Source organism: Delphinapterus leucas, chromosome 14, assembly GCF_059928025.1.
Source record: "Delphinapterus leucas isolate spDelLeu-1000000601 "Yukka" chromosome 14, BTC_Dleu_Yukka2, whole genome shotgun sequence".
In the NCBI taxonomy this organism is placed as follows: Eukaryota; Metazoa; Chordata; class Mammalia; order Artiodactyla; family Monodontidae; genus Delphinapterus; species Delphinapterus leucas.
Window position 1 is genome coordinate 18,080,515 of NC_143142.1, and position 22,746 is coordinate 18,103,260.

Below are 22,746 nucleotides of genomic sequence, written 5' to 3' on the forward strand. Positions count from 1 at the left end.
GGGTGGGTGACCTTTTTTAAACTTTCTTCATTGATCCAACAGGGGACCTGCCTCAACATCTTCAAGTAATGATCAACCTTCTGCGTTGTGAAGATAGAATCAAGCTGGTAAGAAGAGACGCGAGTGGCAAGTTTTAATTTTTAATTGTGAAATTTGGTAGGGACTTATTGACGAGCAGGGGCTTGGGGGGGTGGGGCTCTTACATCAGAGCAAGTTCTCCCAAACCGTTCTCAAAAGCCAAAGCCCGCTCTGCTCCTCGGTACCCAGAGGTGCAGACAAAGGGGGTGTCAGGTCTCTGGGTCAGTCTGTGCTAAGCTGGAATCATCATTCACTGGAATTTATTTGTTAACCCCTTTAACAAACTTTGGGGGTCTCCTCTGAGCCAGGTACCATCCCTCATGCTGGGGATATAAATGAGACCTAGGAGTTTTCATCTAAATTCCTAAACTCACGGGGGAAAGGTAGAAACAAAAGTCTTTGGTCTTGGATTGGTGAAGGAAAGGGGTGACCATCTGGCAAGGCAGGCCAGTAAGAGCATCTCTGCCTGTCTAGGCCGTGCGCTTGGAGAGCGCCTGGGCTGAGCGGGCCCGCTACATGGTGGTGGTGGACAGCAGCGGGCGCCAGGACACGGAGGAGAGTATCCTGCTGGGAGTCGACTTTTCCAGTAAGGAAAGGTGAGTCTGATGGACGGCGGCTCCTTTCTCTTATGGGGGCAAGAGTTGCTTCTGGAAGAAGGTTTTCAGGGTCCCACATCCACGGGGGCGGGTGATGGTAGGTGATGGGGTGATCAGGCACTGGGAACGGTGGAGCCCCTGATTTTAGCTCTTGTGTGCCGAGTGCTGTGCTAAGTCCAGTCTCTGCTCTCAGAGAGCTCAGGGTCTGCACTGTGCTTAGAGATTTAACCCTGGGTCCTATCAGGGGTGCCCTAGAGGAGGGCACCTTAACCAGGAGGGCTTCCTGAAGGAGGTGACAGCTGTGGCGAACACCCCAGGACAAGCAAGAGTCAGCCAGGTAAAGCAGGAAGGCACCCTCCAGGCCGACCATCCCATATAGAAGTATGTGATTGATCGGCGTTGTATCGAGCGCCTTATGCAGTATTAATATCCCGTGGATTCCCAAGTACTTGTTGCTGGGTCCTGGGTCAGAGGCTTGAGGAGAGGTTTGGAATTTCCCAATAACTGGAGGCCAAGTTAGTTATATCATAGACCCTGTTATGTGTGCGAAATGAAGGTGCACGACTCTCCTTACATCTAGGATAAGTTAATGCGAGTGAGCTCATTGCAGAACCTGAATTTGTTAAAACTGGATTAAAGTAGACGCCCTTTAGTCATCATTCATTAATTTTCTCGTTCATTAAGCAAACCATTCATTTGCCTTCTCCTGTGTATGAGGCAATAGGCTCAGCCCAGGAAAACAGAGAAGCAACAGTAACCACGGTTCTCGGCCTCAAAGAGCCGGTAAGCTCAGGGAGGGAGGGAACCATCACCAGAACCTGGGGTGATGGGCCCAGTGATGGGGAAGTGTGGGGTTCGTTCCACACTCGTGGCCAGGACTCCATTGCTTGTCACAAGTAAATGAACTAAAAGGGAAGGTGTTTCCTTTATGACCTCGTTCCCAGTACATAGGAGCATTCTGAGTGAGTTTCTGCAGCTCACTTAGGGACATGAGTCCAAGCTGGCGCCCGGAGCCTCAGCTGGTGGGGAAGTCTGGATCTGGAAGGATTTGTGTCAGGACGTGCTTTAAGGGGTGAACTCCGAGGAGCCCCTTGGAGACCAGAGGGCTCCGGGCTCCAGGTTGGGATGCTCCCAGGCAGGTGCCCTCAGAAATGGCTGGGGCTCCATCCGTTGGTCATGAGGCAAAGAGACGTTCAACGGTGTTACGGTTATGTTTGTTCTTGGAGTGGCTGGCCGGCCTTTCTGAGGGCCTTTGGGGGCAGGACTTCCCCCACCGTGTGTCATCCATCCCAGCAATGCTCTCTGGCCCTGAGCTGAAAGCTGCCTCCCTGGAGAATGTGCCCATCGTCTCAGCCCGAGCCACCAGGGCCTCATAGGAGGCTGCCCCCCGCCCCATCCAAGTCATCTCTGTGGCTTTGCTCAGAGAGCGCAGAGCAGTTAACCCGATGCTTCATAAGCATCTTGCCCCGTGGGGTAGGCGGTCCTATGACTCACGTTTTACAAACAAGGAGTCAGAAGCCCAAGAGGCTGGAGTGGTTACACCAAGGCCGTCCTAGTAACAGAGCTGGGACTCACAATTGGGTTTTTATTGTAGACCTGTGGTGTAGACCCACTCATTCCCTTCCCATTCGTTGTCCCCTGTGCCCCCTCGTTCACCAATCTGTTCATACCGTCACGTTGCGTGCCCTTGTTCGCACACGCTTTCAGTGTGCCAGGTGTCCTGCCAGGTGCCCTGCCAGGCATGGGGGCTACATCGGTGGGAGAGACCGGCCTCTGCTCCCCTGGAGCTCACAGTCTAGATGGACGGAGGTTAGACACACGAGCACCCTGAGACCGTTCTTTACACACAGGCCCACGTGCTCATTCTCACCCACTCTCTGACGCGCCCTGCCCCTCCTCTGCCCGCTGGGCACCAGCCTCAGTTCTCAGCGTGTCCCCGCTCCCTGGGTCCTCTCGCCTCTGCTGCACACTGCGCTCAGGCCAGCGTCCCCTCCGCTGTCCCAGCCTGTGCCACAGCCCAAGCGCAGGCGCCAGCTCCAAGGCCAGTGCTGGTCTCCTGTGTTGGGGAGGTGGGTGAAGGGGCTTCAGAGGGTGAACGGGAACCACATGGACCTTCCTGTTGTCGGACCGGATGCAGCGTCCCCCACGCCCAGGCATAGGGGCCGGGAACTGGGCGCTTTTATCCATCTCCAGCTTGAAAACAAAGCCCTTGTCCTTACAGAAGCCTTTGGCCTGCTGAGAGCATGATACATTTGTTTTTCTAAATTCCTGCCATGAGATTTTGTTTCCTTATTCAAAAAAAGAGAGAGATGAGGTGCCCCCAAAAGGACTCCCCGCAAGGAGAGGGAGTCCAAATGCAGTGTCAGGAGAGAGCATGGGAATGACGCCAGCCACAGCGGGCTCACGGGTTCTCCCTTGGAGTCACATCTACACATGATTCCTCTGGGGATCAGAGCAGCTCCCCTGCAGGGGCCATCTGGGGTTATTTTGTTTCAGATTCGGGAACACCGTGGGTGCTGTGAGCACGAACACCGTCCTCCACTTGTTAGTGTTCTGCAGCCCGTAAAGGACAGGCCTGTCTCCTTCCTACACCTCCAGCCCCCGCGCAGGCCCCGCCCGCTTCTCTGTCCCTGCCGCACCGGCCCTGGGGACCGGGGACCGCTTCCTTCCCCTAGAGGTACCCCCACCCACCCGTTTTATCCTTCAGGGCTGTGCTTCCTCTAAAAAGACCCAGTTTCCCTGACCACGTGTCCCGTCCCCACTTCCCATATATATGTAAACCCACAGACCCTCCTTCACTGTAAAAATCTCACTGTCACTCACTACAGGGCTAGTGGAGACTCACAGCAATAACAGATAAGGGGACGTGATGGAATTGGCACAGTTCTAACAGTCGTGTCCTGGTCTCTGGTCTGCACTCTTGACTCCAGGTTGAGACCCTGAGCGGAAGTCTTCCGTGGCCTTCTGCCCACCGTGTGTAGCTCTCACCAGGCTCTTCCCCATCTCTGCACTTAATGGAGGAGGGCAGTTTAGATGCTGCCCTGGTTTCCTAAGGACCGTTTCGTCTCCGCCTGCCCCGGACCTGGGCCTGTGGCTCCCCAGTCTGTGCTCCTTGTAGCTCTCTGTGCCGTTTTCTCTCCTCATTTCCAGTCCCTGGTGTGGGTCGTCGGTGCTGAAAAAGGGCGAGTGTCCAGGTCTGCCCACACCCTCCCAGGGCACCCTCCAGCCTGGGCTTTCTACATGTCTGTCTTGGGCTCCCAGCGGCCCCCTTCTTGCCCCTCCCCAGTGCGACACAGCTGAGTAACCCTGGGAGCTCTGAGTCTCAACGTCAATTTTATTTTGCAGCTCTACAAAGGAAACATCGTTAACCCATCAAGAATGTGTAGGACAAATGTAAAATAGTTAGCTAGTGGGAAGGAGCCGCATCGCACAGGGAGATCAGCTCGGTGCTTTGTGACCACCTAGAGGGGTGGGATAGGGAGGGTGGGAGGGAGACGCAAGAGGCAGGGGATATGGGGATATATGTATACATACAGCTGATTCACTTTGTTATACAGCAGAAACTAACATAACATTGTAAAGCAATTATACTCCAATAAAGATGTTAAAAAAAACGGAATGGGTAGGACTGCAGGGTGGCACCAGAGAATTTGCCCAACACAAAAGGCTTAGCCCACTTTGACCCAAAGGGCTTGAAACTACCTTCCCCACAGATACAGAAGCAGAGGGTGGAAAAGATCCCCCGTGGCTGCCGAAGCTCTGGAGGGAGAGTGGGTTCCTTGAACCCCAGAGCTGCCTGTGCGCACAGTCGCGTGTGTGTAACTGTACTCCCTGGGGGGCTGTTAGGCGGTAGCAGAGATGTCAGCACAGGGTCCCTGGAGATTGTCTGAGCTGCCCTTGGCAGTGACGGCTGTTTCTCACAAGCAGACTCTTTTTCAAATGCCTGAAGAGTTTTCATAGTGATCCGAGGAGACCCTCTGATAAAGCCCTTTCTTTTCCTCTGTGTTTCTCAGCGGCGCCAGGCTCTAAAGTGGTCAGGTATCATTTCACTGTTAGGATGGGCAAAACAAAAGAAGATTAAACTAGATTTTAAAACAGCAGCTGCACAAAAGGTACAGAAGCAGAGGTCCAGAAGTGAACTCCAGTCATGGTGTTGGCACTCTCCCCTCCCCTGTCACTCCAGGACAGGAGGCTGGGGGTGGCTGCCATGACCTGCCTGTGTCGCCCGGACTGTGTGTGGCCTTGTGCCAGGCGTGTGCCAGCCATCAGCGGCTTCAGCCCTGCTGCAATGTGGGCGTGTGGTCAGCTGGTTACTCCTGGCCCCCGAGAGCCGCAGCTGAGACCTGGCATTTATGGAGCTGCAGCCACACCAGAATGCTGGGGTCAGAGTTCCCTGTGACTGTCTCTAAGCTGGGGTCACTGGCCATCCCAGACCCACATCTTCTGGAATTCAGTGGTGAGCAGTCCTTGCAGACAGCCTTAGAGCTTCTCCCAGATACACACCTAGGCAGCTGGACGCAGGGCAGGTGGTGGGTCCCCCATGAGCTGGACAGGCTGGGTGGAGACACAGCGAGGGAAGACCACGTGCAGGCGGGTGGACCCTAACTCTAGGTGTCTTCTCTTCCCTCCCATGTAGTAAAAGCTGTACCATTGGGATGGTTCTCCGACTGTGGAGCGACACAAAAATCCACCTTGACGGAGACGGGTAAGGAGATCTCTCAGAAGGCTTCTTTCACTGTAGACTTTGAAACATGCGTGAGTTTGGGCATCGTTGGATAATCATTAACAGCAGAGTCACACGTGGGACATGTTTACCACATCAGGAGAAATAACATTGCCCTTCCATGAGCCACACAAGGCAGGGTACATTTGGGACATGATATAAGGGAGTTGGGTCACGAAGTACCAACAGAAACATTTACGGGTTATCTGCTGCTGTATGAAGTTCAAGAACAGCAGTGAACAGACATTCATCCATTTGCCTTGATTTGTTAAATGGACGCTCGCTGTGTGCCCCCCATGGGCTGGTCCCTGCAAGTTCACAGACGAGTATGATGCAGCAGGAGCGCCAAGTCTCTGAGGGCTGCAGGGAAGACACACAACCAGCAGGTGCAACAGTGTTTGAGATGCCATTTGGGGGGCTGCAGAGGAGGAATCATCCAGGTGGGCCTGGGCAGGTAGACCAGGGCCAGGGGGCCGTCCGGATTCTGGGGGGAAATACTCAGGTACTGTCACGAGTAGGAAGAAGCAGGAGAGGAAATTATCTCTACTTGAATTCTAGCAGTAGAAGTTACGTTGCCTTGTAGATAGAACGGGGAGGGAAAGATAAGAATTAGATTTATTGACGACATGGGCTTATGGTTTACATTTTTCCTTTTTAAACTTCTGTCTTCCACTAATGTATTTTTTATGCAAGTATAAAAGACACAGATGGAGTGTGGGGCACAGGAGGTAGGGGGCGGGGTGGGACAGTGCAGGCAGGTGAAGCGAGATGGTGTCCAGTGCCGCTGTTGCCTCACACCCTTTGCTGGGCTTTTAGTTTTTGGCTGACTTTGTATTGATGGGTTAAAAGCCAGTCTTCCGGATTTAAGAAGCTATCTTTTTTTTTGGGGGGGCTTTTGGCTTTTGCCCTTGTCTCTGTGGCCTGTGGTCCCTCATCACACAGCGTGAGACACACTTGTCCTCAGGGTGTCCACGACGGGCTGTCCCCCCCGCCGTCTGGCAGGGATGTGGTCGGAGGGTCTGACTTCTCACCACACTGTCCTTTGTTTTTCATTCTCAGTGGATTCAGCGTCAGCACGGCAGGAAGGATGCACATCTTCAAGCCCGTGTCTGTCCAGGCCATGTGGTAAGTGTGATTTTAGGGACTTTTAACTCCTTAGAAATATTTTCCTAGCTGACAGCACAAATAAAAAAAACCCACCTACTTAGAAGCACATTTAAGTATGTTTATTTTGTGTGTGGGGGGGGCAAAAAATATGTATCAATAACAAAATTTACCATTTTAAGGACACAATTCAGTGATATTAAGTACATTCACAGTGTTGTACACCCATCACCACTATCCATTTCCAGAACTTTTTCATCATTCCAAACAAAAACTCTGTACTTATTAAACAGTAATTCCTTATTGCCCCCTCCCCCAGCCCCTGGTAACCTCTATTCTACTCTCTCCCTATGACTTTGCCTATTCTGGGTCCCTCACATAAGTGGAATCATACAGTATTGGCCCTTTGGTATCTGGCTTCTGTCACTTAGCATAATGCTTTCAGGGCTCATCCGTGTTTAATACTTCATTCCTTTTTAAGGCTGAGCAATAAATTTATTGTATGGATGTACTACTTTTATCCATTCATCTCCTGATGGACATTTGGGTTATTTCTACCTTTTGGCGACTATGAATAGAGCTGCTGTGAACATTGGTGGACAGAGTATCTGATTGAGTCTCTGCTTTCAGATCGTTTGGAATTTCTAGATCATGTGGTAATTTTGTGTCTAACCTTTTGAGAGACCACCAGACTGTTTTCTGTAGCAGCTGCACCATTTTACATTCCCGCCAGCAATGCACAGGGGTTCCAGTTTCTCCACATTCTAGTCAACACTTGTTATTCTTTGCCTTTTTTTTTTTCATAATAGCCATCCTTATGGGTATGAAGTGGTATCTCATGGTTTTGGTTTTCATTTCCCTAATTAATTAGCCTTGAGCATCTTTTCATGTGCTGATTGGCCATTTTGTATATCTTCTTTGAAGAAATGTCTATGCAAGTCCTTTGGCCAGCTCTTAATTGGGTTGTTTGGTCTTTTTGTTGTTGGAGGTACCTTGTTTTTATGTTTCTACCGTCCCTGCTGACAAAATGTCATTTTAGCATAAATTCACTGGTCCCTTGTCCCTGGCACACCGAGGGTCATCAGTTTGCTCCATGGAGGCAACAGCAATGCTCTGCTAGGCATTGAGCATCTGCGGAGGCATAAAACGGACAGAATTCCTGTCCTCCTGGAGTTTAAAGTCTGTTGAGGGAGGTGACCATAAACCCAGAGCAAAGTCCTATGTTATACTGAGGGGTGGGTGCCGGGCTGTGGGATACCTACTGCAGGGTGCAGGGGCCGGGGCAGGGTAGGGCCTCCCTGGGCACCTGCATGGGGGGTGAGGTAGCTGTGGGTGAAGACTGCCTTCACCTTCCAGACCTTCTCTGAACCCGATACACATTCTAGAGCCTCCTCATCCTTGGAGGGCTGCACAGATCACTCATACAGCAGACTCCACATGGCAGTCTCCCTCAGATAATCTGGAAAAGACTCGGGAGAAAGCCGGTGGCCTCTGATGAGAAGAATTCTGCCCTGTGTTTCAAAATAATTACTCTTTTCTCCAGGACAGGGAGTGATGCAGGATCCTCCCATGGGCCACGCGCTAACATCGTTGCTTCGTTTTTATGTCTTCTGTTCCTGCAGTCAGTTCAGGATCATTTGGGGGGAAATCACGAACTCATCATTCTCTAGACGTCCCAGATGTTCCTTTGTGGCCCTGGATAATTTGTTATCTCTTTCTCTACGAACGAGTAAAAAAACAGGCCCATGCGTTTTTCCAAAACTTCAGAACGAGAATAAAATTTCGTAAATATTCAGCTCAAGTTTCTTGCCTCCCCCAGTCTAGAGCTAGGACAGATGTGGACCACTGGGGAAAGTGAAGTGGGTTGCAGTGGTTTTTATGCCGTGGTTGAGCCGTTGATTCTCTGATAACTTCTCCATCCAAGGCCTCGCTCGTCCACCCTTCACTGATACCTGATTCACTGAGAAATACTCAGCCCATATTTTTGTAAAAAGAAGTAAGAAAAGGATAAGTAAATTAGCTGTTACCAATGTATACGTTTTCAGTACTGTTTCTCCTGCCCGACTCTGCCTCCCAGAACTTCTGCAGTTAGTTCTTGTGAGTGTCTCATTTCCTTACGCAATCTAAGCGTCTAAGCTGTTATAACATTGATGGGGGGGAGCTAGAAATTAAGTGACTGGGAATGCAGTCACATATCTCTCCTGCATGTTGAGGATGCTTTCCTTCTAGCTGCTCGGCTGCATTGCGGTTCCCACATTCAAGGTAACCACAGCCTCAGAAGTGAATCTCAGTTCCTGGGAGTTCATTGGCGGATGTAAAGTGACCCGGGAGCCTGCCCGATTGGGAGCGTTAGAAAGCTTTGTCGTCTCCTCGTTGGGGATGGTGACAGGCGCCGTCTCTGCTCTTGGGGTCGGTGCCTGTGTCCCAGAGACCCGCGGTGGTACCTGGCGGCCACGTGTCCCCCTCGTAACCTCAGATGTAAGAGCGACTCCAGCCCAGCTCCCCTCGTGCCTCCCGGGCCTGACCCTCTTCCCCTCCTCACCCCAGGTCTGCCCTGCAGGTCCTCCACAAGGCCTGCGAGGTGGCACGCAGGCACAACTACTTCCCCGGGGGCGTGGCGCTGCTCTGGGCCTCCTACTACGAGAGCTGCATTGGCTCCGAGCAGAGCTGCATCAACGAGTGGAACGCCATGCAGGACCTGGAGTCCACGAGACCCGACTCTCCCGCCCTATTCGCGGACAAGTGAGTGCGAGTGCGGAGCCTCCGTCCCCGCCCCGGTCCCCGACCCCGAGTCTGCACGGCTCACAGCCCCATTGTCTCCCAGAACCAGCATCCCATGCAGGGGTTCCTGACCTGCAGCCCGTGGGTGTCTTTGGCTGGGGAAGGGTCTGACCACCGCCGCCCCCCCGCCCCCCCTTTTAAAATGATAGACAAATTCGGGTGTGAATGCATTTCTGGGGAGCAGCTCCATAACGTTCGTCAGCTTCCCTGTACCGGTGCTCTGGTCCCTCCTCCTCAGGTCCAAAGTCTTGATTTCCAAAGCCTCTTCCTCTGCTTATAAGAGTGTGATGAATGTGATATCCGGTTCCTTTGGTCCCAAAACACAACTGCACGAAGGCAGGCCGAGGACGGCCGGCTCTGAGGCGGCAGCGCTGCCCCACGTGGCCCGAGGCCACGCTCCATTAACTCTAGTTCCAGAAGGAGGGAGCCACTCTCCCCTTCTCTCCTGGTTGGGACCCTCCTCCCCAGAGCGTCATGTTCCTTGGGGGATACCACACGTAGGAAGGCTGTGGACCGAGGGGGGCCCCCCGAATGTGGGGAGGACCGGCTGCCACGTAGTATGAGGCCTCAAGGAAACTACGAGAGCATTGGTTAGGATACATGCCTTTGGACATATGAAGGGGCGTGACGTACGAGAAGGATTGTCGTGGTCCGTGTGGCCCCAGGGTTAGAACCAGGCTGATGCGTAGAAGTTGCAGGGAAACACATGGATTTTGGTTCCATGTAAGGAGGTAACAGGAGCTGGATGCAGCTGGGGCCATGGGCTGCCTGAAGACACAGTGATGTCCTCAGCAGAGTCTAGGGGGTCTGGGCCATGGGGATGTCGCATGGCGGTTCCAGCATCCGGCCCTGAGAGGCTGAGGCTCTCCAGACCCGCAGGACGAGTCCGCTTCCCAACCACTGTTTGCCCCCTTGGTCTGCCGTCCTCTCTGATGGCCCCTGGGTGACTTCCCTGTCCCTCTCCCCTTCTCGCTGAGAACGTGCCCAAGCCGTGTTCCGTGTAGCCCGGGAGCAGCTGGGGTTTCTGTGAACGCCGACCGCAGGCTTCTCGTGGCTTCATGTGGCTTCCCATGGCTCTGCGCTTTCCTGAATGTGATTTCTCTCCAGGCCAACTGAAGGGGAGAGGACTGAGCGTCTCATCAAAGCCAAACTCCGGAGCATCATGATGAGTCAGGACCTGGAGAACGTGACGTCCAAGGAAGTAAGAGCGCTTCCCTGCTGGGTGGGCCGGAGGTCATGGGCATCCCTGTGTCCTGTTGCCCTAGCGCAGCCTAGGTCGGGTAGATCTAAGAGGTTGAAGTTGCCTTTTTAAAAAGCCATATACAATCTGTTTATTAATTAGTGTTTATTAATTAGGTATCACAATTATCCTATTGTGATACCTTCCAAAGCAAGACGAAACTGCCTTTTAATGTTTTTCTCGATTACTTTTTTTTTTCTGTTGCCCTTTGTCCAAGGAACGCAATGAATTGTAGTAACAGCTTAAACTAAGTAGATCTAAGAGGTTGAAATTGCCATTTATAAAAGTCATGTACAATCTTTTTGTGAATTAATACATAATAAACCCTATCATGATACCTTCCAAAGCAAGGTGAAATTGATTTTACGTTTTCACGGTGATAGATTTGATAGCTGGAAAAGCGTAAGTTTTTTCAACTCGGTAGAAAAGATCCCAAGGGAATCAAATTCCTTCTTTCAAATAATAAACGTCCCGCAGTCAGGTTCACATTGAGGCCGAGTAGCCTGCATTCCCACCACCCACGTGTGTGTGCAGCGTGTTTAAGTGCATATACGCTTACTCTGAAAAAAGCCCAAAAAACACTTTTGAAAACAGTCATAGTTCATGTTGTGACTTTATTACTTCTTTGGAGAAACTGTTTTTTGTTTTTGTTTTTTTTAAACAAACCCCCTTTCCTAATATTTTCCACTCCGCAGATCCGTAATGAATTAGAGAAACAGATGAACTGTAACTTGAAAGAATTCAAGGAATTCATAGACAACGAGATGCTCCTTATCTTGGGACAGATGGACAAGCCCTCCCTCATCTTCGACCATCTTTATCTCGTAAGAGGCACAGCGCACGGCAGGGTCTGGTTTGGGAAACGTAAATCAGACCTTGATTTGTTTGGAGTTTGCAGCAAGTCATAGAGGGGGAGAAACCTGAGTTCCTGGAGCCTCCGTCCTGACTTTTACGGGAACTCCCCTCTTGACCCCTTTTCTCTGGCCTGCAGCCTACGGGTTTGCTCGAGAGCCAGATGTTTGCGCCGCAGCTCCCAGCTGAGCTGCGGGGAGTTGGTTGAAAGCTCTCTGGCTGGCAACCGTTTTCAGATGCACACCACTCTCCACCTTCATCGGTCACTAACAGAAACCCCCTCCAGATGGTCTGCGAACTAAAAAAAACCCCAGTTACTAAAGGGAACACCCGCGCCTAACCCCAGAATTATGCCTCCTCGTCCCGAGACATGAGAAACAGCAGAGGAGACAGACCAAATGCCTGAAACGCAGCATCCCTCCCACACACCCCCGCTTGTCCCCAAGCTGCCCCCTGCCCTGCTCCCAGAGCCCGTGGAGGCAGCAGGCCCTGCTGACACGGCTGGCGGGGCCTGCACATCCCTCTCTTCACTCCGTCCCTCAGTCAGATTTTCTTAAAGCTGTAAGTCTCCATAGAAGGCAGCTGGCAAGTTTTCAAAGTCAGGGGGTTATAGAGGAAGGCTCGCTACTAGTTAGTGAGGCAGCATGGTGCGATGGAAACCGGACCCACCCAGCAGGTTCCCACTCCCCAGCCTGACCAGCCAGGTGCCCGGGGGCAAGTCTCTTGGCCTCTCCTTTCCTTCATCCTGTACCTCAGGGGATGAATATGAGGATTAAGTTAGTACATATTTAAAGCACTGAGTGCAGTTTCCATAGGCACTCAAAAATGGTACCTATCGTTAGAGCAGGAATCACATCCTTGGAAAGTCGAGGACGTGTATTTGCTGCCCAAGGCATGAATGACTGTGTTTTCTGCCTGTAGGAAGTAATCAGTAGTTCCCCAAATGTGTATGCCATGATACATATTTAATGTATTAAATATATATTTAACGCATTTATATATATATTGATCTATATACATAGATCTATAAATGTTCAATGTATATATATTTAAATGTGTAAAGATGTGTGGATTTGAAGCCTGAATCTTGAAAGCAGCCCCGGCTCTAAATCCTCTCTGGGAAGTTGATTGTTTTCCCTGGTGGACACAGAACTGAAGGCACCTCGGCCCGTCTCTCCACTAGGTGGTGATCGCGGCAAGAGGATGCTCACAGGCTTAGCAGAGCTTTTGTTATTTTTTCAGTGTGGTTTGGTGCTTTATGTCACTTTTTCCATGAGAGATACTAAAGGAATTTTTATGTTTGAGCCTCTCCCTCCAATATGAAAATCCAGCTAGTGCCCACATGCTGCCAGCTCCATCGGGGCCCCTGCAGCCCCTGCATCTGGAGCGGTCCACCCTCTTGGGAAAGGAAGCTTATAGGGAGACCAAGAGGGTGCTTTTGCTTTGTGACTCTGTGTCGATTGCATTTCCTAAGAGCAAAGTGATGTTTTTTTCTTTGTTTTTCCCTTTCGTGTTCTTTGCCTGCTCAGAAATGGGGGGTTTTGGGTTTTTTTAAATACCATTTTTAAAGTATGAAGTTAAAACATGTTACAGAAAGTTAGGAAATATAAGTTGAAGGAAGAAAATTTAAAAGCGTTCTCAATTTCACAAATCCAGAGGCAGTCACTGGTAACACTTTGGTATGTTTGCTTTTCTATCTAATGGGTTTTTTTTTTTTAATGCATTTATAGCTTCTTAAAAAAGAGAAAGAAAAGGAAAGAACTGTACTGTTTGATTATATAGTTTTGTATCCTGCTTTAAAAATTTTTTTTTCATTATGTGGTATTTCCCTGTGTCATTAAATATCCTCCAAAAGTATGATTTATTTTAATGGCTCCATCATATGATTTCTTCTTGTCGGACCTTTGGGTGGTTTCTGCTGTTTTGTTATAAATAACCGTAAATATCCTTGTACATATACCTCTGTGAATTCTGGGTGTTTCCTCGGGGTAGCTTTTTGTAAGTGGAATTTCTAGGTCAGAGGGTGGGAACTTTTTTAATATTGCCAAATACTTCCCAGAAAAGGTAAACCAATTCCTGCTCTAATCAGTGGTATGTGAAAGCGCCCTCTCCCTCGTGGGAGGTCAGAGGTCACTGCCTCTGGTGACAGGACCCTGCTGGAGTCTTAGGAAAGGGAGTGATGAGAGGGGGCAGGGTTTCCTCGACCAGCCCCTTTCCCTGACAGTGCCACGAACTCCTGGGGAACCTGCTCTGATATCGGCCTCTTTGTATCAGCTTTCTTATCGGCCTCTGAGTCCAGGGGCCCATGAGATAGCCATCACCGTCAGGGGTAGCGCACACCGTGCATCCCGTAAGCAGCTCTGAGGCTGACGTGTGACACTCACGGGGGTTTGTGTGATCTGTCCCCCAGGGCTCTGAATGGAATGCATCCAATCTGGAGGAACTGCAGGGCTCAGGGTGAGTCTGCTCCCCTTGTCTTCCCTCATCCTTCCAGGCAGCTTAGAAACACTCAGCTCAGCCGTCCATTCGAAGCCGAGCCCTGGCGCTGCCTGCCTGCCTGGAATTGCCCACCCCAATCTCCAAAGCAGCTGCCAGCCTGATTTGCATAGCTAAACAGATGTGCTTCAAAAGGCCACCTCCTGAATAATTCATGGGTTTTAGATTTTACTGGGGTTTAGAAATGTGTGTGTCAGGGAGAATGATTCTAAATCACCCTCAAATAGTATAGGACAGCCTGGGTGCTGATTCGGCCACGAGCCCCCCCCCCTCCCCCCTGCCCTGCAGAGATGCTGAGGGCACCAGTGTGGACACATTTCCCGGTGGGCCAGTCAGCAGCCCTGCTCCCCGGACCACTCCTGGTTCTCTCTGTGGTTGTACTTTTGAGCCTGGTGGGAATCTTGCAGCTAAATGCTCAGCGTTGGCCAGAAACACATGCCTGTCTCAATCTGAGAAAGACTCGGCAGCAGGGATAAAAAGTGCTTAAACCTAGACCTTCAAGAACAGACGTCTGGACATTTTTTAAAAAAACAACACAGCCACAAAATCACCATCCTGTGGGTCTGACATGATGGCATTCTTGAATTACTGCATTTAAAAGTGAAGACTAAACAAAATCTTAAAATATATCTTTAGAACTACTGGTTAAGATGTGTTCTTTCAAGAGAAAGTGATCTTAAAGTATAGGGTGATGCTGTCTATGCTTTATCTTGCTGGGAATAAATAAATGATTTTAAAGGTTTTTCTTTTTTTTCCAAAGCATTTATAAATATTGCTCTTATGAAATCTATTTGAGGTGTTTTCAAACTCCTGAAGTTATGTTGGTCTTCCAGGAATGTAAGTATTAAGGTTAGAGAACTATAGAACCTGAGTTAGCTGGGTTAGCAGACCCTCCCAACTATAGTATTAAGGTTAGAGAACTATAGAACCTGAGTTAGCTGGGTTAGCAGACCCTCCCAACTATTTATTTATTTACAGCCTGCCTTGTTTCAAAAAGGAGTTAAGGCAGTTCCCAAGGACATAAAAAATAGATGGATATATTCAGCTTTTTAACTACTTACAAGTGGAGACGTTGGTTTTATTTATTTATTTATTTTTCTTTTGCTGTACGCGGGCCTCTCACTGTTGTGGCCTCTCCCATTGCCGAGCACAGGCTCCGGACGCGCAGGCTCAGCGGCCATGGCCCACGGGCCCACGGGCCCATGTGGGATCTTCCCGGACCGGGGCACGAACCTATGTCCCCTGCATCGGCAGGCAGATTCTCAACCACTGCACCACCAGGGAAGCCCTGGTTTTATTTTATTTTTTTAAAAGCCTCTGTATACTCGTAATAGTTACGAATTTTGAAACTTTAAAGGTGTTAAAAAATGTATTTAGGTCATATGTGTGATTACTTTCCAGAATTAACGTTACTTAGCAATGCTTTGGATGGAGCTTTCTTTTTATAAGTTTTTTAGGCAGAAATTTGTTTTTTATCAGAAATATAATGTATTCTCATCATGTAGAGGGTATTTAGAAGATACCAAAAAAACCCCCAAAGACCACCACTATGAAGTCCTGCCATAAAAACACAGACCCTTTATAAATGTGTATTTAATCTTTTCTCTGCTCGGTTTGTCGTTACTTTGGTTTTTGTCGATCCACATTCTGATTCTCCAATTTGTTCTTTTTTTTTTTTTTCTCATTGCAGTGTTGACTACATTTTAAACGTCACTAGAGAAATAGATAATTTTTTCCCTGGCTTATTTGCGTATCATAACATCCGAGTCTATGATGAAGAGACCACAGACCTCCTCGCCCACTGGAACGAAGCGTACCATTTTATAAACAAAGCAAAGTAAGTGGGCGGAGAAGAGAAATCAGGCTGGGGAAGAAGCTGACCGGCAGCTGCAGGGTGGGCAGACATTAATGGTGACCCCAGACACAGCTGCCTCCTGGCTTGAGGGGCCTGTGACGTCTGATGGGCCTCTGGTTTTAGAGTGCTGGACCCCAAGCATCGAGAGGGCCAAGTCATTGATCTTCTCCAGGGGTCCCCAAACGAGCTCGTTCTCTTTCACCTGCCGTGACATTTGACCCCCGTTTCATCATTAGCACTGGCTGCAGGCAAGGCCCCTGTACCAAGCGGACACTCTTGGGAGCTCTGTGCATGGGAAGTCACAGAGCCAGAGGAGAGAGGAGGGCGGGCGGATCGTACATGACTCAGAGCACCTTTGGGGCTGCTTCCCTGGAGAAATCTACTCAGAAATCTACTCAGGCAGATGCCCTGAGCTGTGGCCCACCTCCACCTGACTTAGTGTGACTCCTGTTCACGTAGAATGGGATGGACCATCAGAGGTCCCCACTGCCCCGAGCCTGTCACTGCTGTCACATGTCTTTTGTCCTCACCTTATTCTCCTGTGGAACAGCTCTGTCTCACTGAAGTCAGGACCAGAAAGAGACACCTCTTTGAGATGCTCTCAAGAGACACCTCCTCTTCTGCTTTGCACCCAGGTCAAAGCTCCATGATGTAGGACCAAATCTTAGTTCCCCTGGGTTCCTGGGGGATAGACTTTGGCAGTCCAAAAAAACCCCTGAGGTTTGAGGATGAACTTTAAGCTTGGGGTATAGGAAATGAGCCTGCTCCCGCCGAGCAGGTGTGCTGCTTCTAATGTAAACAGGCAGGCTGGCCGGCCTACCTCCTGTACAAATAAACTTTCACAGGTGCAGCCCTCCCTAGCCTGGTGCCCCTCACCTTTGTGAGCAGGCGACAGCTAGAGCAACAGTGTTCCTGGCCTTGCCATGTCTGTTAAATCAGCCTCGCCTGGGTTGGTACCGTCTCCCTACAAAAAGCCTATCGGCCCATCTGTTTCCTTTGGCTTTTTTCTCTGGTGGCCAAGTCAAGTGCTGCGGACTCACGCTGGCTCCTTGACTCTCCTGTCTGCCGAGGCAGTCTCTCTGCCAGGGGCCCGGTGGCTTTCAGTTCGCTGACCCTGTTTCTCTACAGTAACCTGCTCCCTGTCTTCATGTGCTCTAGCAGCTGAGTGAGTAGCTTGTGCAGATACCCCTTTCGCTGCCCAGTTGCTTCATGCCCGAGGGGCTCTGGTCTCCCGGCCGATCCCAGCCACCTGGGAAGGCGCCCGAATGGGGAGCTTTCTCCCAGCAAAACTTGGCCCAGGCCAGATTGATCTCGATTTCCCATTGTATGCTAATTGATTTTGAAGTGAAGTTATTTCCTACTGAGGGTGTGTGGACGTCCGCTGCCTAAAACATCAGGACCTCAGAGGGTTTGGGCAATGAGATAACTTCAGGGTTTAAAAAAAAAAGATCCACTGTGCCAGACCTGAGAGAATGCAGTTGTATCAACTTTTGCCTTCTCCCCCCACCCCCACGGCTGCAGGAGGAACCACTCCAAGTGCCTGGTACATTGCAAAATGGGCGTCAGTCGCTCTGCTTCCACGGTCATAGCCTACGCGATGAAGGAATTTGGCTGGCCCCTGGAGAAAGCCTACAACTACGTGAAGCAAAAACGCAGCATCACACGCCCCAACGCGGGCTTTATGAGGCAGCTGTCTGAGTATGAAGGCATCTTGGACGCCAGGTGGGTGCCTGTCTGCAGAGAAGAATTGGCAGAGCCGAGCTCCAGAAGCCCTGCCGCCCAGCCGGCCGGGGCTGCCGGCCACATCCCAGCCGTGCTCCCGTTTGGCCCAGCGGTGGCTTCCACAGCCAAAATCCTGCCTCTTGGGGTGGGGGGGAGCCGGTTTGAGAAAAACAACGATTGTTTGGGGTTTGATCAGTGGTTTCCAGGAGGGATCTGTGCTTATTGTGTTGGCACGTAAAGCTGTTTTGCAGCTGGAGGGAGCAGGGCACGGCTTCTAATCCAAGGCAGGACTCCGTGTGAGTCTCGGCCCGGGGCTGCCCCGTTTCCTGAGCACTTGCTCTGTGCCAAGCCTGTGCCAGGCTTCACCGCAGGGCAGCTCCAGGGACTGCAGAGGCAGCCCCGGGCCCACCGCTGACGAGCTGGTAGCTCAGGGGAAGCTCATCAATCTTCCCCCCACCCCGCCCCACCCCCCGCCTCAGTCTCCTCTTCTGAGTTAAGAACTAATCCCCCTGATAGGATTGTTGTAAAATTTCCACGAACACCGTGCAGCTGCTTCGCTAGACCCGGCTCACGGTCAGTGATGACACAGCTGCTTTGTAATTCTCTACCCACCACCTCCACCCACCCACCCCACCATGAAAAAGGTCTGCAGAGGACAGGGGATCCCCCATTTATGGGGAGTAAGGAACTGACGCTGGAGGTTAAGGTGTCCCATGTCACACAGCCAGTGGGCGGCCCAGGGATCGGGGGGCACGCCCGGGTCTGTCAGCCTCTGGGGCTCCCGTGCAAGGTGATCCTGCCCCCATGGAGGGGTCCCCCAGTGACCCCAGGTGGATCGCTGCTGGACTTAGGGGCTCACTTTCCCCCTGTTCCTTTTCTGTTCAATCTGTCCAAGGCCTCCCTGGGTTGTTTCTGCCCGGTGTTGTGAGGAGGCCACAGGCTAAGTCCACCAGCTTCTTGGTCACGTTTGGGGAAGCAACTGGCGGGTCTGGCGAACAGCTCCAGACATCTCTGGACTCCTTCACTGTCAACCAGAGAGCGGCTGGACAGGTGCTCAGGCAGGGCCGAGGGGGACGGCGGGGGAGGAGGAAGGGGCACATCCTGCTCTCGCCTCCGGTAGCCCTTCAGTCATTTGCTGCCATCAGGGGTTTGCAGGCCAACCAGGGGTTGCCAGGCCAGGTTCACAGCAGCACAGCACTGACCTTGAATTACAGCCCCGTCTGAGGGCCCACTTGGCCTTGCGCGGAACGTGCACACAGAGCAGACGGCCGTGAATGACCGTGTTGCTCCCTCGCATTGAAGAGCAACAGCAAACCCTTCGTTTGCACGTCCTTCTATGTTTACTTCTTTCTCCTCTTAACCGTCACAACCCTGGGATGTTGGTGATCCTCTGAGGTTAATGGAGGTGACTCATTTACCTGATTTCACTCTGAGCCTCTTTCTTCTTTTTTTTTTTTAACCCTCACGTTTAAGAAATGTGTCATAAAAGTAACAACACAGCATTAGAAGACTTATTTTAAAAACTGACCTGTAATCTCTCTGACCTACACAAATATTTCCAATTTTCTGGCATCTCCCCAGCTTTATTCAGGTGCATTACGTGTTTACATGGTCACGTTAGTGTGTATAAGTCTTTATCGACTCTCTACTTTGATCCGCGTTATTTCCCTACGACGTAAGTAGGAGAGGATGGGGTTTCTTATTTGACAGATGGGGAAACAGAGACGGAACATCCGTGGCATGACCAGGAGAGCTGGGACACTAGGACCATGATAGGATTCCAGGTCCAGACCCCCTTCCCATGTCTGCGGTACCCTCATCACGTGACAGAGTTGTTTACGTGATCCCACATGGATCATGCGTACGGGAGCCATGATGACTTAGGGTTCTAAGGCTATTTCCGTCGTTCTCGAATTTCTTGGGGGTAAATGAACCGAGAGAGGCTTTACCCAGGTGAGCCCCTGGTGTCCACCCGGGCCTTGGACTGCCCCTTGCTGGCTCCCCACCCCCTTCCTCCCAGGACCCTTGGGCACTGGCGTCTGCTGACCTTCCTCTGCCTTCCTTCCCCAGCAAACAACGGCACAACAAGCTGTGGCGCCAGCAGCCTGTGGATGACCCAGCGGGGCCTGGGGACTTCCTGCCAGAGACCCTGGACGGCACCCCGGAAGCCCAGCCACCCTGCCTGGATGCCGCCGCCCAGCCTGGGTTCCCAGGCAGCGGGACCCCGGGGGGACCCGCTCTCCCCTGCTGTCTCCGGCGACTCTCAGACCCCCTGTTGCACTGCCCCAGAGACGAGACGGGCGGCTGGGTCCACCTGGAGGATCTGGAGAGGGATGCTCTGCTGGAAGAAGCCGCTCAGCCGGCAGAGGCATCCAAGCCGGCCGGACACGCCCCAGGAGGTCCTGGACTCTGTGAGAAGGAAGTGAAGAAGAAACTAGAGTTTGGGAGCCCCCACGCCCGGGGTGGCGCGTCGCCACAGGTGGAGGAGATGGAAAGGGAGGAGGCCCCGGGAGCAGGGAAGTGGGGGCAGCCTGTTACTGAGCTCGATAACCTGCTGAATTGGGAAAACCTAAATAACAATAACAGCAAGAGGAGCTGCCCGGACGACTTCGAGGTAGGCCTGGGGCTGCGAGGGGGTGGCGGCACGCACGCCGTTTCTGCCCCGGGGGCAGCCCCCCCCAACAGCTGCCTCTGCCAGCTCAGTGGGTGGCTTTCCGCGCGATTCTGCAGGCCGATGGGGATGATAGACGACGGAGGACCCGGGACCCCTGGGGAATGGTGATCATCCCCCATGCCCTCCTCACCCCGGTGCCTCATTCACGTCCGAGGCAGAGTTTCAAAGTCTTTCCTTTTTTCTTATGTAAAACATAAAACATATAACTTATGGGAGTTTCCTGGCGGTCCGGTGGTTAGGACTCCGCGCTTCCACTGCAGGGGGCCCAGGTTCGATCCCTGGTCAGGGAATTAAGATCCCGCATGCCACAAGCCATGGCCAAAAAACCCCCACAAAACATATAACTTATCACTCAGCTTCAGCCTTTACCAGTGTATGGCTTTTCTTCCCATCATCTCACCCCCATCTGCGTTCCCATACCCTGGATTCTCCTGAAACGAATCAAATCCCAGATCTGTCGTTTCCATCCCAAATGCTTCCGTTTATAACCTAACCATAACACCGTTGCCACCTTGAAAAAGCCAACATCATCAAGTATCTAGTCTTGCAACTCAGACTCTAATGCTTAATTAACTCCAGCAGTCCCTTGTAGCTCTCATACTTGGTGGGTTATTCGCCACAGGGCTTTTGCCTCAACCTGCCACTTGCTCAGAAAATCAAGAATTCCTCCAGCCTTTTTCCTCCTCCAAGTGGCCCACGCGTGGAGGCTAGTTTCGTGGAGGGACGTCCTCTGTTGCCTGGTCTTGGGTTTTGCCCTCTGCTCTGCTGCTGGCTCGCCCTGGCCCGGGGGCAGGAAGCTTCATTTCCCGTGGCCTGACCACCCACCTCCTGGGCCAGCTGTGATTCTCTAGTAAGAGCACTGGGGAGGCAGATAGAGGCATCCCCTTGTACAGAGAGTTCGCCCTCATCACGTTATAATGCAAACAAAACTGGGAAGTTAAATCTCCCGTACTCCAAATCAGGACCCAGATTCCAAACTGAATAGTAATTACTCTCGAATTTCCCTCACCACTCACCTTCCCTTTAAAGAGCAAATGCCCATCAAGATAGATGATATAAAACCTCTCTGTCCGGGACAGTGGTACCTCGGTTGGTCCGAGATGACGTAGCTGTGAGTCGTAGAATGGGGACCACGAGAGAAGCCTGGATAAGAAGATAAACGAAGGACCCAGCCTTCCTTTTCTGGCCAGAGTGTGGATGGGTGACATTATCTAGGGAATAGGACCTAGAGACAAGCATCCATTCACTTGTTCAAGTTGTGTTTATTAACTCCGGGGCCAGATTGGTGAGGGGGTACAGCTGTAAGGTAGCTCAACACACGTGGTCTTACAGGGAGATGGGAGGTAAACATGTAAGGATGTAACAAAACATACAGGTGGTGCTCGGTGTGGTGACACAGGTAAGGTGGGAGGGGAGGGGATGAGATGGAGCTGGCCGCACAGAGAGCCAGGAGGAGAATCTTCTGGGCCCCAGGCCCCTGAGGGTGGAAAGCTTGGCCTGGTTGAGGGGCAGTGGCTGAGGCGCAGTTGGGCAGGTGGCCGGGCACGCGGGGCCTCGGGGCATGATGGCAGGGCCCTGCGCGTTTCCTCCCAGGGCGCTGGGAAGCACGGGAGGGCATTAGGTGGTTGGTGACAAGGCCCCTCTGGCAGTGGTCTGCAGGCAGACTGATGGGGTGAGATGGAAGCCAGGCATCTGAGATGGGGGTGGCTCAGAGGATGGGACAGGGACCGAAATGCACAGCTTAGGAGGCATCCAGAGACAGGGCCCTCGGAGGGCGGGGACTGTCTTGCTCGTAGCCCCTGCGCCCAGTGCAAGGCCTGGCACAGGACAGGCGCGCTCCCTAAGTAGGAGCTGGATGAATGAATTCCCTCCTCCCTTGTCTCCCCATGAGCTCTGAAAGGTGCTCTCACATCTCCCACCGTGGTAGATTTTACCACGGTTTAGAACATTAGATTCTAAAGGTTTTAGAAGAAACAAACATATAGACACGTTGGTCAAAGCTTCAGGAAAATGTCTGTGTTCGGTCCTCACCACAGGGGTGACCAAGCCCCACTGGTCGACCTGGAAACCAGCCCCAGGAATCCTGACCAGGATAGGGTCCCGCAGGAGACCCGGCCCCCTACCTGCCCCACCAGGTGCTCTCCACACGCCCCCTTGCAAGCCTCCAGGAATCGGGGCTGGGTTTCCCATTGACTCCTCCAGGACTGGACCGGACCCTGACTCCTTAGCTTGCGGGGACCTCGGGCTGCCACACAGGATGGTATGAGTCCCTGACACGACAGAGGAGCAGGGAGAAGCCTTTTGCCAAGAAGGCTTGGTTTTCAACCGCCTCAGGAGTCTCACAGTGAAACAACTCGCGAGGGAAGAGAGTCACCCTCTTGCCTCCACTTCTGCGGTTCTCGGCTGGGTCTCGGCCCAGAAGAGCAGCCCTGGTGCCTTTCGATGGGCGCATGAGGGAGTGAGGGCTTGGCCTGCCCATCAGGAGGAGGGCGGGGTGGAGAGGCCCACGTTGAGCTCGCGGAGACCCCCAGTGACCAGAGGCGGGGCGTCTCTTGGGAGGTGGTGCAAACGTGCTTTCGGCTGGTGTATGAAACCCACCTCTGCCTGGCTCCCTCATCGGGGTCG

The 22,746-nt window shown here is 51.9% G+C and overlaps 1 protein-coding gene across 12 annotated transcripts in view; it reads left to right on the top strand.

Annotated features, from left to right (window-relative positions):
* Positions 1–22,746, top strand: part of SSH1 (slingshot protein phosphatase 1) — a 68,214-nt gene that overhangs the window by 32,247 nt on the left and 13,221 nt on the right. For 8 of the 12 annotated variants that reach the window (XR_016387519.1, XR_016387520.1, XR_016387518.1 and 5 more), the window contains 11 exons: positions 43–107; positions 553–674; positions 5,311–5,379; positions 6,457–6,522; positions 9,049–9,243; positions 10,390–10,483; positions 11,218–11,346; positions 13,785–13,831; positions 15,561–15,707; positions 17,247–17,447; positions 19,518–20,061. Coding sequence is in view for 9 of the 12 variants with exons in the window: in XM_089894605.1 (XP_089750731.1) it covers positions 43–107; positions 553–674; positions 5,311–5,379; positions 6,457–6,522; positions 9,049–9,243; positions 10,390–10,483; positions 11,218–11,346; positions 13,785–13,831; positions 15,561–15,707; positions 17,247–17,447; positions 19,518–20,061 (1,679 nt within the window). In the remaining 3 variants the exon portion in view is untranslated. Of the gene's footprint in view, positions 1–42; positions 127–552; positions 675–1,358; positions 1,458–4,183; positions 5,131–5,310; positions 5,380–6,456; positions 6,523–9,048; positions 9,244–10,389; positions 10,484–11,217; positions 11,347–13,784; positions 13,832–15,560; positions 15,708–17,246; positions 17,448–19,517; positions 20,062–22,746 lie in introns of those variants that run through there. The other 4 variants (XM_089894609.1, XM_089894608.1, XM_022551047.2 and 1 more) reach the window with 4 other exon arrangements.